Raw genomic sequence first — 15,993 nt, 5'->3', positions numbered from 1 at the left:
TAAAAAGTTAGTACATACATAATAGCAGCAACGTGCATTCTTAAAGCCAGTAGGAACATTTAATTTTTCAACAGGATTCTTTCCCTGTTCACATCTGTCTACATAATTTACTAGTCATCTTTATACCCCTCCGTTAAACACCTAATTAAAAACTTTTAAAAAAAGGATTACCTCCTGCTGAATATAAAAATTCATTCTTACATCAGCAACAAGGGCACATGTTCTCAATATAAAGCTTTCTAGTATTTGTATTTTACCTAATTAAGAAAAAAATTGAAGTTAAAAATAGTTTACCCAAGGACTGAATGAATTTTCATGACTGAAAGAATTGTCATGCATTACTTCAACAGCATTTAAAATTATAGGTTTATTATATATCCAGTAAAAGTGTTTTCATTTAAAAATTAAACAATTTGTTACCATTTCATTTTCAAAGTCATATAAAACTTCTCATATTTAATATACAAACATATTACATTTTATACATTCCAGTTAAGATACAAAAAATGGCTGTTTGTATTGTTTAGAGTAACCATATAGTAGCTTTGGCTAACAAGGACTTTGCAGGATTAGTATACTCCATCCTGACCTCATATATTGCTCTAGGAATCAAAAGGATTGGTAAAAGGCATGATATCTAAAAACTGCTTCGCCAAGATTTCAAGTTCATATGTTCCCTAAAAAAGGGACTAGGTATTGCTTTTGGTGGCACACAAGCCTATAATTGGATTCCATCCTGGGAAAAAAACACCTTGGCTTGATGATACTCTTCAAAGCCTACATGTGAATGAAGATAAGATTAGGAAGTCAGGGGAGACAGATGGCTAGTCCAAGGGATATCTCACGTTGTTGACAATAAAGAAGAAAATAAAAGTTGGGACGGTGTTTTACTTGCATCTAAATCAGAAAACCCCCCCAAAATATAAGCCAAATCTATAGGGAAACTTAAGACTACTTAGCTGATTACTGATTGAAAAAAAATCTGCTAAAGTAACGGGCAAATTCTGAAATTTCCATTTTATTGCCATAGGTGGTAAATTAAGGGATGGCTGCTGATACTTTGATTCCTTTTTATTATTTCATTAGGTGCTTCGGTAGGTTGAGTGGCTAGTCAAAAGATTTTGACATCACTTATATCAGGTCATAAAATGGGATCCTTGTGGCCAGATACTCAAACATAATAAAATAATAAAATAAAATAAAATTGCTACAGTTAGTTATTACAATACTTTTGCAAATATCGCACTTCTTGAATAAAATAGTAAGATGCACATGATTTGTAGGGCTGTGCGACGCTTCGGGTGGTGATTCGATTCGGAGGGGATTCGGCCTGATTCAGCGGCCGAATCTCTGAATCAGAATCCAATCAGGGGCCAATGAAAAGGTCTAAATCAATTCAAAGCTCTCTGAATCTTTGGAAAAGATTCGGAGAGCTTTGATGATTCGGGCCGTCCCCAGTGGCTGCAGTAGGAAACTGCATCTGATCCCAAGCTGGTAAGTACTAGGGGTGGGGGAGGGGGGCTGTGGGAGGGGACCATGGGGGGACCTCTGCCAGCCTCCCTGACCTCCACCCACTCCCCCAGCCCCGCCATGGCTGCCCCTGCCTGCCCCAGCTCGATACTTTAAAAAAAAGCCCTGGTGCTCACTGGGTGCTGCCAGGTTGGGGGGTGATCCCCACTGCCCTACAGTGGGGGGCAGTGCCACAAGCCCTCCGGCCCCTCCTGCTCCCCCAGCCCTGCCACAGGTGTCCTGCCCAGGCCAGCTCTGGCCCTTTAAGAAAAAAAAAAATGGAGAAAAGCCCCAGAACTGAACACTCCTGCAGCAGCCTCGGGACTTCAGGGGCTTGTGCAGAGCCCCCATATGGTGTGGGACAGTGGGGATCGCTCCCTGCCAACAGGAGCAGTGAGTCTGGGGGTTTTTCATTATTTTTTTTTCTTAAAGGGCCAGAGCTGGCCCACGCTGGGAGAGCGAGGGGGGGGGGGGGTTGGGGGCTTGTGCAAAGCCCCCCATGCAGCGTGGGGCAGTGGGGGGCAGCAGGGATCGCCCCCCCCCCCCCGCCTCACAGCACCTGCTGAATTGGGGCTTTTTTTTTAACAAGTGCAGAGAGCTGGGGCAGGCGGGGCAGCCATTGCCAGATTGGGAGAGCGTGTGGGGGATGGGCCTGGCCTGGCTGATTCAGAGGTTCAGAGATTCGGCAGCAACCGAATCTCTGAATCAGATTTGGCCGAATCAAATCAGGACAGTGATTTGAATCACTGAATCAAATCACTGTCCCCCGAATCAGCCGAATCTGAAGAGAACACTAGCCACTTCGCACAGGCCTACTGATTTGGTTACATTCACAGGAGAACTAGTACAACATACAACTGAATTATTTCCAGATAATTTTACACCGTTGTCAGGAAATGAGCAGTTTTAATTCTGCAAGGACTTAAAGTGCTGTAGGTTGTAGGTCTAAGGACATAGGTGTTTGTACCCAAAAGCTTGCAAAGAACAATTTTTCCAACTATTTAGTTGGTCTAAGATACCACATTTACCCAAAGACCTTTGTCTGCAAGGACTTAAAGGTTCATTTGCACAACTGCTTGTGCTTCTAGGTGAGTCTTCATTGTTTCTATATGTATAGTTCCAAATGTCACAAAATTTGGTTTGATCAGGAAACAATGTTAACAATGATCACTCCAAAAACAGATGTGATTACCGAAAGGCTTGACTAACAGTATGTAGATTTTTTTTTACATACCTTCAGTGTTTGTATCATGTACAATCTGCAATACAAATAATAATTATATATCTTACTTTTGTAATATTTGGAATAGTAACATATAAATAATTTACTTTATGTCCATATACCAAGATATTTGATCAAAAGACTTAAAGTTTTACAACTCTATCCCTCAAAACCAAACATAAGACTGGACATATTTCATGGGTCAGACAATGACATAATAATAAAAATCTATTTTAGTTTAGTATATATGATAATACTTAAATCCCTACTGATGTGTGAACATAATTTTATGAATTCAAGCAATTCCACTGCAGAAAATTAAGCAAATATAAACTGTTTGCATAATCTGAGCGTAAGAGGGATAATATACATGCACACTACAGTATTTTTTGCACTGAATACTAAGGCATTTTGTTCATGAGTTTAAACATTTTCTGCATGAGTACTTGTAATATCAAGTTTCCTATGTGTAGATACTATTGCCTATACATACTGAATAAGTATGTATAAAGTCCTAATAAATATTTTATACAAAATAAAATAGTAAAACTAGCCAAAAAAGGAAATTAAATAAAAAAATATTTGAAAGTGCCTTTTGTTGTTAAATTGCTAATCTTATTTTTATAAATCTGATACTTTATAAAATGTTTTATGAAATTATGTTTACCATTAAAACGTCAAAGAAATCTTCAATTAGACTTTCCAGTACTTCATTTTTTTCATTTCCTTTATATATCAGAATTTCTTTTGCCTTTTCAAACCAATTTACCATGTAATGGGGAAATAAAAACATTACATTCGTTAGTATCATAAAATGAAACAGAGCAAGAGGAGCAGTTTGCATTATACTTTACCAAGTAACGAGGATCATTCTCTTTAACCTGAAGACTTTGTCTCTTTTGTGTAGAGTACAACCCAAACCTCAATTTTACAGATACATTTCACCAACTACAGCTGATCTCTATCTACTGAAGTAAAAGGCAGTAAATGACCTGGCCTGATGGCCTGACTTCCAAGTACAAAAGCTGTGCATTCACTTTTGTGACTGTAATGGGTTACACCAAAATAAATAAATAAATCAATTGGAAGATGGCTTAAAACGGTCAGATAATTGTCTATAAATGTGAATGGTATAATAACATTAATCACTAATCTACTTAGAATTTTCTTTCTAAAAGCAGTTGAGAAGGCAAACCAGTAGTCATTCTCTTCTTATGCTGCCAATAATTCTATTCAGTGAAAGAGCTACAAAAGGTAATTTGGAAGCAGCCCATATTACATCAATATAAATATATAAAATCTGAGTGAAGGATGGCTGGCACATTCATTATACAGGTTGTATTTATCAAATATAATTGAAATAGTGTCCTAAACTTTGGGAAGTACAAAGTCTGGAGTTACTGTTACTAGCTGTAAAGCTATATTTATTAACAACTGCACCAAGAAATTCTAATTCTTGTTAGAAAAATTACTCTTTTTATAAGGCAGCCTCAAATATAGTTCTTTTTCTCACTTGTCTGATTTGTATTAAAATATAGATAAAACCTAATTTAGGCAAAAAGAAAGCTCTTATGAAAAAGGTGCTGTCGCCTATTAGAATAACTACTAGCATACCTACATTATTTAAACATGACATTAACATAGGAAAGCTTTATTATCTTGTTTTAGTATCTCCTTACAAGGAGCTGTTTATGACTTTGCCATATAGTACTGAGAATCAACAGTTAGCAAGATTTCCCATAATCTTGGAAACTACCATATTAAGGTATTTATAGCAGATGCATTATTTATGGTTAACTAATAGAATAATTTTTTCCCCATTTATTTATACTTATCTTTTCAACAAGACCATATTTTATCATTGCTGGAATACCATCTTCACCTTGTATGCTGATATTTTTACCAAATTTCTGAAGAGAATTTAGCAAAGTTGAAACATTTTTTACTTCTTTCTTGTCTAATTCCTAAAATTGAAAAAGCAATATAAGCTTTATTATATAGTCTGTCAGCATTATATATGCTACTCTGTTCTTACAAATCAACCCAACCACTACTAGGAGTATTTCTGTCTTTCAGCAACTGGACAGAGAAAATCCTTGTAGTTTCAAGTTGGACTGCTGCCCCAAAAGAATCAGCGGTACTCTATATTCTCACTTTCATTACTACTCTTTACCACTGGAGGTCACTACAGATCTCTATTTTAGTGTCATGGGAAGTAAAAAAAATTAAATCTAAGGGTTTCATTTGGAATTATCTATTTATTCCTGCTAGTTATTCCTGGCGAAGAATTAGATACAACTATTATGTTCACAAACATATATGAAAAGAGTTAAGAGATTTTCAGATGGGGGGAAGAGGAGAAGAGAAACAGATCACCCCAGAACAATTGTCTCAAAATGAAAAACTGAAACTTTTTTAAAAAAATGCACTTGTAAGAAATGTTACAATTGTTACAAAGCATGATAATAGTTCAAAAAGACTGTCTTCCCTCCCTTCAGTAACTTAGAAGTCTAACATTTTTCTAAATACTGTATAGCTTAATTAAAAAATAATAAGCATTGTAATAATCTCCTTCCCTTTATATAAATAGTTAACATAAATATATTTACTGAGATGTATTATTCAGAATTACTGTTTCTAATATAGTACTACTGATTAACTGTACAAGGGAAGGATTGATACCTAACAGATTCATATCAGTCTACAGAACAACACCATTGTCCACTCCCCTGAATGTCACATTAGTTCTAGAGAATCTTATATGCAGCACCAAAGGATATAGCTGCACTGCACTATTCTCTGCTTATGGAATCTATTAAATGCATCAGGCTTGTCAAGTAAAGCAAGTATTACAGAAATTCCAATAATACACTGTATATTTGAATCAATCCCAAAGCAAACTACTCCTTAGTCTTAAGGAAAAGGATTTTTAAGAAAAAAAATGCCAGTAGAACATAATAGAGAATTCCTGCTAGATGCCAGCTAGTTGCAAGCACAGCACTTCCACTTCCACTGTATTAACACTATATCCATGCTGAAGAATGGATTACATAGACCATACAGTTGTGAAACTTTTTCTTAATGACTTGAATCATTCATATAATTAACCAAAGGCAAATTGTTGGACTTTGAATTAGATCTCTTTTATTTTTCTGAAGTGCTGAATTGCAGCAATACACCATAATCAAGTGAAGCAGGAAATCTTGCTCCAATGTAGGCATTTAAACACCTGGGAAGATATGTCAAAAATACTAAGCACCCTGTTTCTCATAACAAGTGAATCCTCTGCTGGATGCTGCACACTTGAAAATCTGCTTCTAACTGTGAAAGGAGAGTACTTGAGACAAACTGGGCCAAAGTTTCCCAATAAAAGGAACTGAAAAAAATGATACCTGTGGCATTTCTGATTACAGAAGAAATGCATGTTTGTGCCCTGGAATTAGCTGATGTGGAAGAACTATATCAGGAAAAAAATATAGATAGCAAAATGATATCTACAAGCTAAATATAATTAATGACAGGGCACCAAAGGTCAATTTATTTAAATAACAGAAATCTGCCTACTAAACAAATAAAATTGTCTTCTCTGAAGGAAATATTTTCAAGAACAGTATGGAACCCACAGAATTTTTTGGCCTTCCATTGATGTGATCCAGACCATCCTACAAAATGATTTTGCAACACTGCACAAGCAACAATAGCATAGGAACTTTTGATTTTAAAAAAAGTGCATTACCCGGCATATAAGTTTGTCTAATTTGTTAAAAAACTGTTTGCTGCATTTATGAGCAATACCATCATTACTTTCTTTTTGCAGAAATTGCTCTAATGACAGGAAATTATTTTTTCTTGTGGCATCATCTAGGCATTTTTCCAACTGCCAAAACAAAAAACAATAAGATATATTATTGACCATTCAAGTCTGATGTTGCCTTAACAAGATTTTATACAATAATTTCAATACAGTCAGCCTTCAGACACTGAGCAAACAACACAGGGCTTTTCTATATTAATAGGAAAATACAGGAAGTGTAGATATGTGCAGTGTAGAACAACACCACTGAGGCCTTCATTCTGCAAATATTTATTCAATGAATCAACTTTATATATGCTGTATTTTCTTGCATACAATCTCCCTCCCTCCCCCCATAAAACACGCATCTTGCTTTTGCGAGGCAGAATCAAAAATGTTAAAAAAAAATAAATTCCAGAGCAATGGCCAACTGTGTTACATTCAATAAGTATCCCTCCTGGAAACAGTGTGTTCAGGAAATGTGGCATCAAGAACTTCCTGTTGTGGCAAACCATCTGCTGCAATGCCACACTGCCTGGACCCTCTATATCATAGTTTCTCAACCTGTGGGTACGCAAGACACAGACAGTGGGTACGTGGGTACCCCAACACTCTCTCACCCTCTTTTCCTCTCAAAACTATGGCAAAACATTTAAATTCCCCAGTAATAATTTGGCGCACCGCACTTTGTGTAGCACCGGATTCAGCCCTCCTAGCTTTGGCCAACATCACCTCTAGCCCAGGTACATACTTGAGTTATGCACCCCTGGTGTAACAGGTGGCAACCCTACCCACACCAGATCAGACATCTGTCATATCACGGCCTTATATACACAGCCCTTCTTCCAACAGAAGGCAGACATTAGTCTGTAAATATAAAATCCCCTGGAAAATTGAGTGCTGGGGTACTTACTAAAATTTTCAGAAGTTAGGGGGTGCTTGCTACTTAAAAGGTTGAGAAACACTGCTCTATATTGCCAAGAGGACGTACTGTCACACAGGGACAACAGCAAAACTGTTAGTTCTTTACTGTAAGCAGTTCTTTATATAAGTTCCTGTAAATAAAGAGTTGTTTCCAAATCACAAGCCTTAAGATACTAAGAACACTTGCTACTTCAGGTACACAGGACAACACTCAGTCAATAGCCACTGCTGTGAAAGGATTAACAGGACACTGCCCCTTCAGTCCGCTGAGCAGACACAAGTAGCAGACACCTTGGCAGCTGTACAGCATTCGCAGTGTCTCCAGGCTCACTTTTCCAGCAATGAAACCAGCTTCCCCACTTAAAACATGCACCTCAATTGAGGGGCAGGGGTGATTTTGTATAAAAGGTTTGTGTTGTATGTGAGAAAATATGGTAGCGTAAGGCCAGAAAGGTCGATTAGATTAGCATTTCTCAACCCATGGGTCACGAGAATATATGAAAGGGTTGTGAACAAACTTCAAAAATGGATTCTCCTTTAAAGAGGAAAAACATGGGAAGCCGTGGGCTTTCCCTTGCAGGCTGGCAGACTTCTAGCCTGTAAGAGGCTGCTTGGGGCTCCCCGTACCCCCCTTGCCCACACCTCCACCCCTTACCCCACACACTATAGGGCTGGGGCCAGGGGGCAGTAGGTCAGGACTTGCCATCCATGTTTACAAATGGGTCCTGGTACAAAAATGGTTGAGAACCACTGGAGTAGACCATCTGGCACCTTCGACACAGGACTTTAATGTTGCCCAAGCACCCTTGTATTGAACCTAGAATCTTGTATAGTTTGGCTAGAACGCATCTCCCATAAAAGCATTCAGTTCTGATCTGAAGATATTAAGAGCTGGAGAATCCAGCATGTCCTTAGGCAATTTGTTCTAATAGCTAATTTTCCTCATAGCCAAAAAATTATGCCTGTTTTTTATTTGAACTAGTCTTACTTCAGCTTCCAACTATTGGCTCTAGTTATGTTTTTCTCTTCTAAATTGAATTAAAAAGCTACAGTATCCAGGCAAGAACCTATAAACTGTAATTAAGCCATTTCTCAGTATCTTTCTGTTAAACTATACAGATTGAACTTTTTGAATTGCAAAATCATCTCTTATTACTCATATTGATTGCTATTCAATTCTTCTTTTTTCCTTGTTAGATATTTTTTTTTATTTCTAACTGACACCTTCACGTTACCAATGGATCATGAAGGCTTTTAATCAGAACTACCCTGGGATGTGACGTCATGGATTTTTAACCTTATAAGCACCTCTGAAAGAAGTCCCAAATACTACTCAGTTTTCTGTGTAATTTCTTTCTACCAATCAGTTTCATGTATGATTACCATCAGCTGTTGATGCACCAAGCAGAAATCTATCTGGTTGGGACTGTACTCCGCCTTGCCATTACTGAACTGAAGTCATGCTTAATAGTCTCTAGGCCAGGGGTGGGCAATAATTTTGGCTAGAGGGCCACTTAGGGAGTTTTAGTAAACTGTCACTGGCCAGGTCAGCATTGCCACTCCCCCCTGCTGGGTCAACATCCCCTTTCCCTCCACCCTGCAACAGCTTACCAAAACTCCCTAAGCAGTCCCAGCCAGGCAGCTGGAACGGGGCTATGGGTGGGTGGGGTATAGCATCTAGGAATGGGATGGGCAGGCAGGCAGGCAGGGCCAGGTCTGGGATCAGGATCGCAGGATGGTGACAGTATGGGGCCAGGGCCCAGGGCAGAGCCTCAATCCACTCCCTGCATGCCACTGTAACAGGCACGTTCTGTGGGTGGGGGCAAGCAGGGAGCAGATCACAGCTCTTGCACAGGCACCAGCCCCATACTGCTTAGCAATCCCAGGGTCTCCATAGTGACTGACCGAGACTTGTGCAGGGAGGTCATGTGGCCCAGCAGATGGGATGGGGCTGCGGGAGGACAGGGAGCTACATCTGGGAGCAGGACAGGCAGGCGGAGCTGAGGATCGGGATCACGGGATGGTGACAGAGCAAGGCTGGGACCCGATACAGAGCCACAATCTGTTCTCCGCACACATCCCTGCCTGCACAACCAGTGCCTGTCACAAGAGTGTGTGGGCAGCGGAACGTGGCTCTGCCCTGAGCCCAGCCCAACGCTGTCACTGCCCTGTAATCCCAATCCCCAGCCTTGGCCCCATCTGCCCCACTGCGTACCCCATCTGTGCAGGTCCCAGTCAGTCTCGATAGAGATTCCGCACAGCACAGCAGCAGACAAGGCAGGGAGCAGAAAGCAAAGCAGCAGATTGGGCAGGGAGCACAGGATCGGAAGCAGAAAGCAGAGCAGAGTTCAGGCAGGGGAAGAGGATCAGAGGGGGATTCGGGAAGGGTGTGGGGCTACTAACTTGACCATGTTTGCAGGATCAGATAATTATTCAATGTAATCCTGAGACTATGAAGCCAGACAATATATAATTATTGTTTGCAAAGCACCCTCAAAGGTACAGATACTTATCATAAGATGTCAAAACACTCACAAATTATGAATGTAAAATAGTGATTTCACAAAAAGAAAACCCTAAAAATAAAATTCCTGGAAACCATGAAAAATAATTTTTACACTGACATAGATGGTTTTATTGTATGTTTTGATATGTTGATTTTATATTTTGAAAAGCAAACATTAATATTCCAATGTAAGATTCTTCAACATGTAAGCTTCTGCACTGCCTAGTTTGCATGCATTCTTTGATCTCAAATCGTATCTCTATTTTGTCATGTTGCAAGATTTTTTCTAGTAATGAATTAGAACTTATGACCTAATAATCATATATTTTTGTGCATCAATAACATGACTGCAGGTACTCAATCCTTAACTGATAATTAAGCTATACCAAAATTAATTAAAAATATTTGGGACAGTTAATTAAAGTTACATATCTGAATTTCCATTTCATTCATAAGTAGAAGCCAGAAGGGCTAGTAAAATTAATTTAAAACTTATTATAAACACAGATTTTCCCATTTTATTTGTACGTACCTGTACGTCAGGCTTAGCTGGCATTTTGGCAACTTCACCTACTCAGCTGGTCAACAAAGAAACAAACGTTATTTGGGAAAAAACCTAAGTGATGCAACTGGGTTTTTCAATACAACTTGCAATAATGTCTGCTATCTTCATTCAAATATTTGGTCAGCAAGGAAGTATGCCAGAACTAATAAAAATGAGTGTTAAATCAATACAAGAACCGTTCATTTAATTAAGGACCAATCAGCACTCTTTCCTGCCTATGCAGGGGGTCGGACTCGATGATCTATTGAGGTCCCTTCCGACCCTAACATCTATGAATCTATGAATCCTAACGCTGCCTGGATATGTTTACGCTGCACACAACAGCACAGCAACGCTTGGGTACTGGAAGCAGTTTAGCCACAGCAGAATGTAACTGGGTGGGTAACTGACCCAGCGTTGGAGGGCACCAACTGCATCCAAACACTCCCACTGCCTTTAGGAGAAGTAAGACTGAGCTATGCTTAAATTAGTGCTTCTCACGCAGGGTGTCGGGGCAGTCTGGGGTCCTGCCAGGCCTTTTGAAGGGAGCAGATAAGTGCAGCTCCAGGCGCCTCCCTGCCTGGCTGCTGCCCCAGCCCTCTGCGAGGAGGTCATCAATGTAATACATAAATTAGCCTTTTAAACGGCAAGCTGGATTCATCAACAATTGGCCTCCGGTCCAAAGAGGGGTGCCTTGAGTCTCCAAAAGCTGAAAACCGCCGTCTTAACTTGTTTGGTACCTAATCCAAGACTAATTTTGACACTCAAAACATTTAGTTGCAGATTCAACCGGAGCCTCAACAGCTCCACATTCATTCAGAAGCACCGCAGTCACCACGTCTCCACGTGCGTGCAACATTTCAGCGCTGGCGAGGAAGAGCCGACCTACTTCGCCCTCGAGACCCTGCTCCACGCACGCGTGACATATGGGTCGGCAGAAACCAGCTATAAAGTCACGACGTGTTTTCCAGGTATATTTTAGTAAGCGGTTGGACCGTTTTTCAGGCGTGAGAGTTAACTGGCATGTATGGGTGGTTGCAATGCATTGCACAACTAACCCAGTCGTCGTGTGATACGTGTCGGGTGTAGAGGGGACCATAGGTGTGAAGGGGCAAGCATAATAAGGGTCCCCTCAATGGTTATGGGGCGCAGCCAAAGCAAAAGATGGTGCAAAGGAGATGGATAAGGGCAATGCCCCTGCCCCGGGCCTGGCCCGTGGATGTGGGGGAGGGGGGGATGTGGGGGCAGGCTGGGTGGGGGAGGGGGCGCGGTGTAACCAGGCCCGGCTCTAGGACCAGGATTTCTTGAGCCCATACTGACTCCCACCCGGCCCGGCTCGGCCCAGCCCCACCTCTCCGCGCTTCCCTGCCTCGTGCGGGAGTTACCCGCCGCCGCGGCCCGGTTACGAGCAGCCGCCCGCGCCTGAGGCGACACGACGGGACTAGGCCGCGCCGCGAAGGACAAACAAACAAACCGAACAACCGCTCTCTCCTCTCAGCCAATCCGAGGGGAGGAAGAGGGCGTCCAGCCAATCACCGCGCGCCTCCTTGCCTCTCTCCCACCAATCAGCGCCGGCGGGGTGCCGCCCCTCGCTCCTCAGTGCACCCCGCGTGAGGGGGCAGAGGCGTGTGAGGCCGGGCAGGACCAGGGGCAGGGGGGCGCTTCTCCTCCCCTCTCCGGCTTCGAGTGAGGGCTGAAAGCCATCAGGACTGGCAGCAGGGAGGATGTCTTGTATAAAACCGACAGGATTTTTTTGCAAAAAAAAAAAATTATAAAAATAAATAAATGTCCACACCATGCTTCCCTCCCTATAAGCGCCTGCAGACTAGGAAAAGCAGCGCCGTCGCATGTATACAAAAAATCATTGAACCTAGAGGTGTAATTCAGATGACACCAGATGTTTAATGAGCCCTGAAGCAAGTCCTGTCATCAGACGCGGCCAAAGGGTTTTCCTGTTACAAAAAAAAAGGGGTGGCTGACAAAAGAGAAACGTTTGCGATAATCCTCGGTTTTCAACGCTTATTATATCCATATGAACGGACAACGAAGAGGCAATACAGGGACAAAAATAAGCTGCAATTCCTTCAAAGGATTATACCTCCCTCCTCGAGCCTGGACGTGCGGAGCAGGCCATTTCCCAAAGGAAGCAGAAACCTCGGACCTTAAATTTACCAAGGGCCATTGTGGAGGCTGGCTGCCGTTTATAAAATAGAGAGGGAAACCGCTGGTACCTTTTAAAATTGTAATTAAATCCATCAGTCCAATTCCTAGCCTCCATCCCGAGGCTTTGACGACTGTGGTATAATTACAAATACAAGCAATAAAACGCAGCGTCTGAAGATGAGTGAATCTCTCCCGCGCGGCGCTAGACGTGTCCCCCCCACTGGATGAATTGACTGCTTAGGAAATATCAAACCGGTTTGTAACTAGAGGATGCAGCAAAGGCTGGGCTGTCAACAGGGAGGAAAGTGGGAATTTGGCAGGAGAAAATCACTTTTCACAGCAGGGAAATACAGCGGTTTGTGAGGATGACCAAATAAATAAAATAAAAAGATCAATGGCTTTCTAAAAGAATACAAAGAAAAAAAACACAACCCACAACCTGTAACATATGGCAAAAAGCAATAAAACATATTTAAAGCACCACCAGATGTCACTATAAACCAAGAAATCAATGATAACCACTATATTCTATAAGATTTGATTGCCTCCTGTGTAGATCAGACAGAGGGCCACCTTATGCATTCATTTTAGATGGCTCTTAAAGCTCTTAACCCCTGGGCTGTCCACACATCAACACCTGAAACTAGTTTTAAGCACCACTCCAGAGCAGGTTTATCTCTGATCCATGTTACCCAGTTTGTGCCCCATTAATGTGCGACTTCTTCCCACAGATGAGCCGCCCAAGTTGTAGTCCTCCAGCATCCCAGGATGCAGTGTCTCTTCCCCCACCCTCCTGTTTTGTGTAGACAAACTTTGCAGCGCCTAAACTCTACTGCCCAGGGGGCAGTTCTGACACCAAGCCAACTCCTCCTGCCCCCAGGGGAGTGATCTTTTCCACCCCTAGGGATGCAACCCCATGCAAACAGCTTGCAGAGCACATGCCAGTTAACCAGGTCTCAGGGCATGGGCAGATCCAGGAGTGGGGTCTGGGAGAGGGGGGGGGGTAGGAGGGGAACAAGGTAGCAGGCTGGATTGGGTCCCCACGAGCTGGGACTTCCTTCCCAGGGCAGAGGCAGTAGTTCCCCCAAAGCACCTTCCCTCACTGCTCCCACCCCCCAGCCACTCTGGGAAGCATGACCAGCACACCCCACACCCAAATCCCAGTTTATTAAAACATCAGACCTTTAATTTACTCCCTATTTATTACTTTAAAAAATATTTTAAATTCTTTCCTTTATGGACTGTGCAGCAAGTTTTTCCATTGAAGGGATGAAATGGCAGAAATGGTAGCTGCAAAAGATTCAAGAGAAAGATAGAACAAAAATAGCTTTGCCCTGACAAAAAGTCTTCCTTGTCTGTTCCTTTTAATTTGCATAAGTATTTGACAGTCTCTTAGAGATACCGAAAACCAATAAAAATCATATGGGTGGTATCATATGTGTGGACAGGTTTCACTATCAGTGTGAGCATCCTATGCATGCTCTCATGTAACATCCAAAAGTTATTACTACTCACAATAAGAGAACGTAGTTTAATCAGATTCATGGCCTATAGTCCTAGGAGGCAGTTACACATGAATGTATTGAAGTTGAGAGCTGTTCATCTGGCTTGCGAGTATTCCTGCTGTTGTTCCAGAATATAGCTGTCTAGATCTGAATAGACAATATAGTAGCAATGTATTACAAAAACAGAAAAGGACAGGGAAAATACCCCAATCTTCCTCTTTGTGTCAGAAAGCACTTCTGTGGGAATGGTATGTTCATCATCAAATCAACCTGACAGCTATTCACCAGCCTGAAGTCCAGAGTAACCTCCTGTCCACCTGAGAAGGAAAGGTTCCATCTTCCATGACTGGCAACAAAAGGACTTCATTTTTAATCCAGTATTTTAAGATGTGGGGAGAAGTCCTTGGGATGGATCCATTTGCTGCGGATGTCAACAAGGAATGTCCTATATTTTGCTCCTGAGGAGGCATTAAAGGCAGTTGAATGCCTCCATCCCATTAATTCCTACAGTTCTCATGAAAATATGGCACGGCTAAGTTCGATTGAATTAATAGCTCCTGGGTAAGAATTCATCAGTTCTGAGTCCCCAACATAATTCTATGTTTCAGCCACTTACCATGTCACTTTTCCAATCCTTCAGGCTATCAGCATACAACCCCAATGCCAAATAATGCACCTGAATCCAAAATCTCTGTACTCAACCAACTGCATGAGGACAGGGTGATTGGTATCACCTGAGAAGCCTGTGGCATCACTTCAGGGAATCCTGGTTAATAGTAGGAAAGCTATCTCAGTTTTTCTGAAGAATATGTTGTCCCTGATACATTCAGAACTGCCAGTCAACTCTGTTAGGTATCTATTTTATCTATATTGGGTATCTATTTCTGCATTCTGACCTCAGATCAATATTCATTCAGATGTTTCTTGGCTGTTTCCAAGTTAATATAGAATAACACATCTGTTTCCACCAGTTAGAGATCCCTTTCCTGCCTGGGATTGAATGTGTTATTAATATTTATTAACGCTCTTCTTTTGAACCTTTATCATCATGTTTCTTTAATGATATCATTTCTGTAGTTATCACTTTATACAACAGAGTGATTGAATTGTAGGCTTTGATGGCAGCACTTCCTTAGACTACATTCCATAGAGATAGAGTAGATCAAGCCTGAAATTTTAAGCAAAGATTAGTTTGGACTTTCATATTCATCTTTTTATACACTTACTTGCACTTTTTTTTCCTCCAAGCCTCATGACTCACCAACTGAGATTAAGCCTCCAATTCTTCATGTCCTTAGAGCCACATCATTCTAAAACAAAGCCATTAGAAAAACCTCACATACTTTTTTAATAGTTTTGGCAATAAATCTAAGAGATGGCCAATATTCACCTCAAAATTAGCAAAGCGTGTTTCATATTTCATCAAGATCTCTCATACTTTGCAAAGGTTTATCTTTCCCTCTCTGGTTAGCGTGCATTCTATTAGCTCTTAGGTGATGCCTGTGGCATATTTTAGCAGGGTTTCTATCTGAAAAGTTTTTGTCTAGAGTGTCTACGTGTTGTTTTGCTTACACATTTACCAAGCACAATTCATTGGTGGCATCTAGATCAGATGTCTAGTCTGACACGATTGTTTTACAGTCACTATTTAGCTTGAAAGGCAGCTGCTATATCAGCTACATACAATGGAATCAATGTGAACTAACTTCAGAGAAAAACAGGACCTGGAGTTGTTTTAGATGTCTTTGTCTATCCATGGACCTCATAACTTTCACTCATTCCCACTGATACAAAGTTTTTCTACTGGATTTCTTTCTACTGGTCAGG

General features: G+C 41.3%; 1 protein-coding gene across 3 annotated transcripts in view; it reads right to left on the bottom strand.

Moving 5' to 3' along the window:
* The window catches only part of SYCP2 (synaptonemal complex protein 2), a 46,244-nt gene extending 34,266 nt beyond the window's left edge, over positions 1–11,978 (bottom strand). For 2 of the 3 annotated variants that reach the window (XM_019484473.2, XM_059713220.1), the window contains exons 1-7: positions 11,850–11,978; positions 10,487–10,532; positions 6,468–6,608; positions 4,567–4,695; positions 3,399–3,503; positions 2,744–2,768; positions 172–257 (exon numbers count right to left, since the gene is read on the bottom strand). In XM_019484473.2, the coding sequence (XP_019340018.1) occupies positions 172–257; positions 2,744–2,768; positions 3,399–3,503; positions 4,567–4,695; positions 6,468–6,608; positions 10,487–10,510 (510 nt within the window). In that variant the 5' untranslated portion in view covers positions 10,511–10,532; positions 11,850–11,978. Of the gene's footprint in view, positions 1–171; positions 258–2,743; positions 2,769–3,398; positions 3,504–4,566; positions 4,696–6,467; positions 6,609–10,486; positions 11,828–11,849 lie in introns of those variants that run through there. The other variant, XM_006271744.4, reaches the window with a different exon arrangement.
* Between the last annotated feature and the right edge of the window lie 4,015 nt (positions 11,979–15,993).

This window comes from Alligator mississippiensis, chromosome 9, assembly GCF_030867095.1.
Source record: "Alligator mississippiensis isolate rAllMis1 chromosome 9, rAllMis1, whole genome shotgun sequence".
Taxonomy (NCBI): Eukaryota; Metazoa; Chordata; order Crocodylia; family Alligatoridae; genus Alligator; species Alligator mississippiensis.
This window is presented reverse-complemented; position numbering and strand designations above follow the sequence as displayed.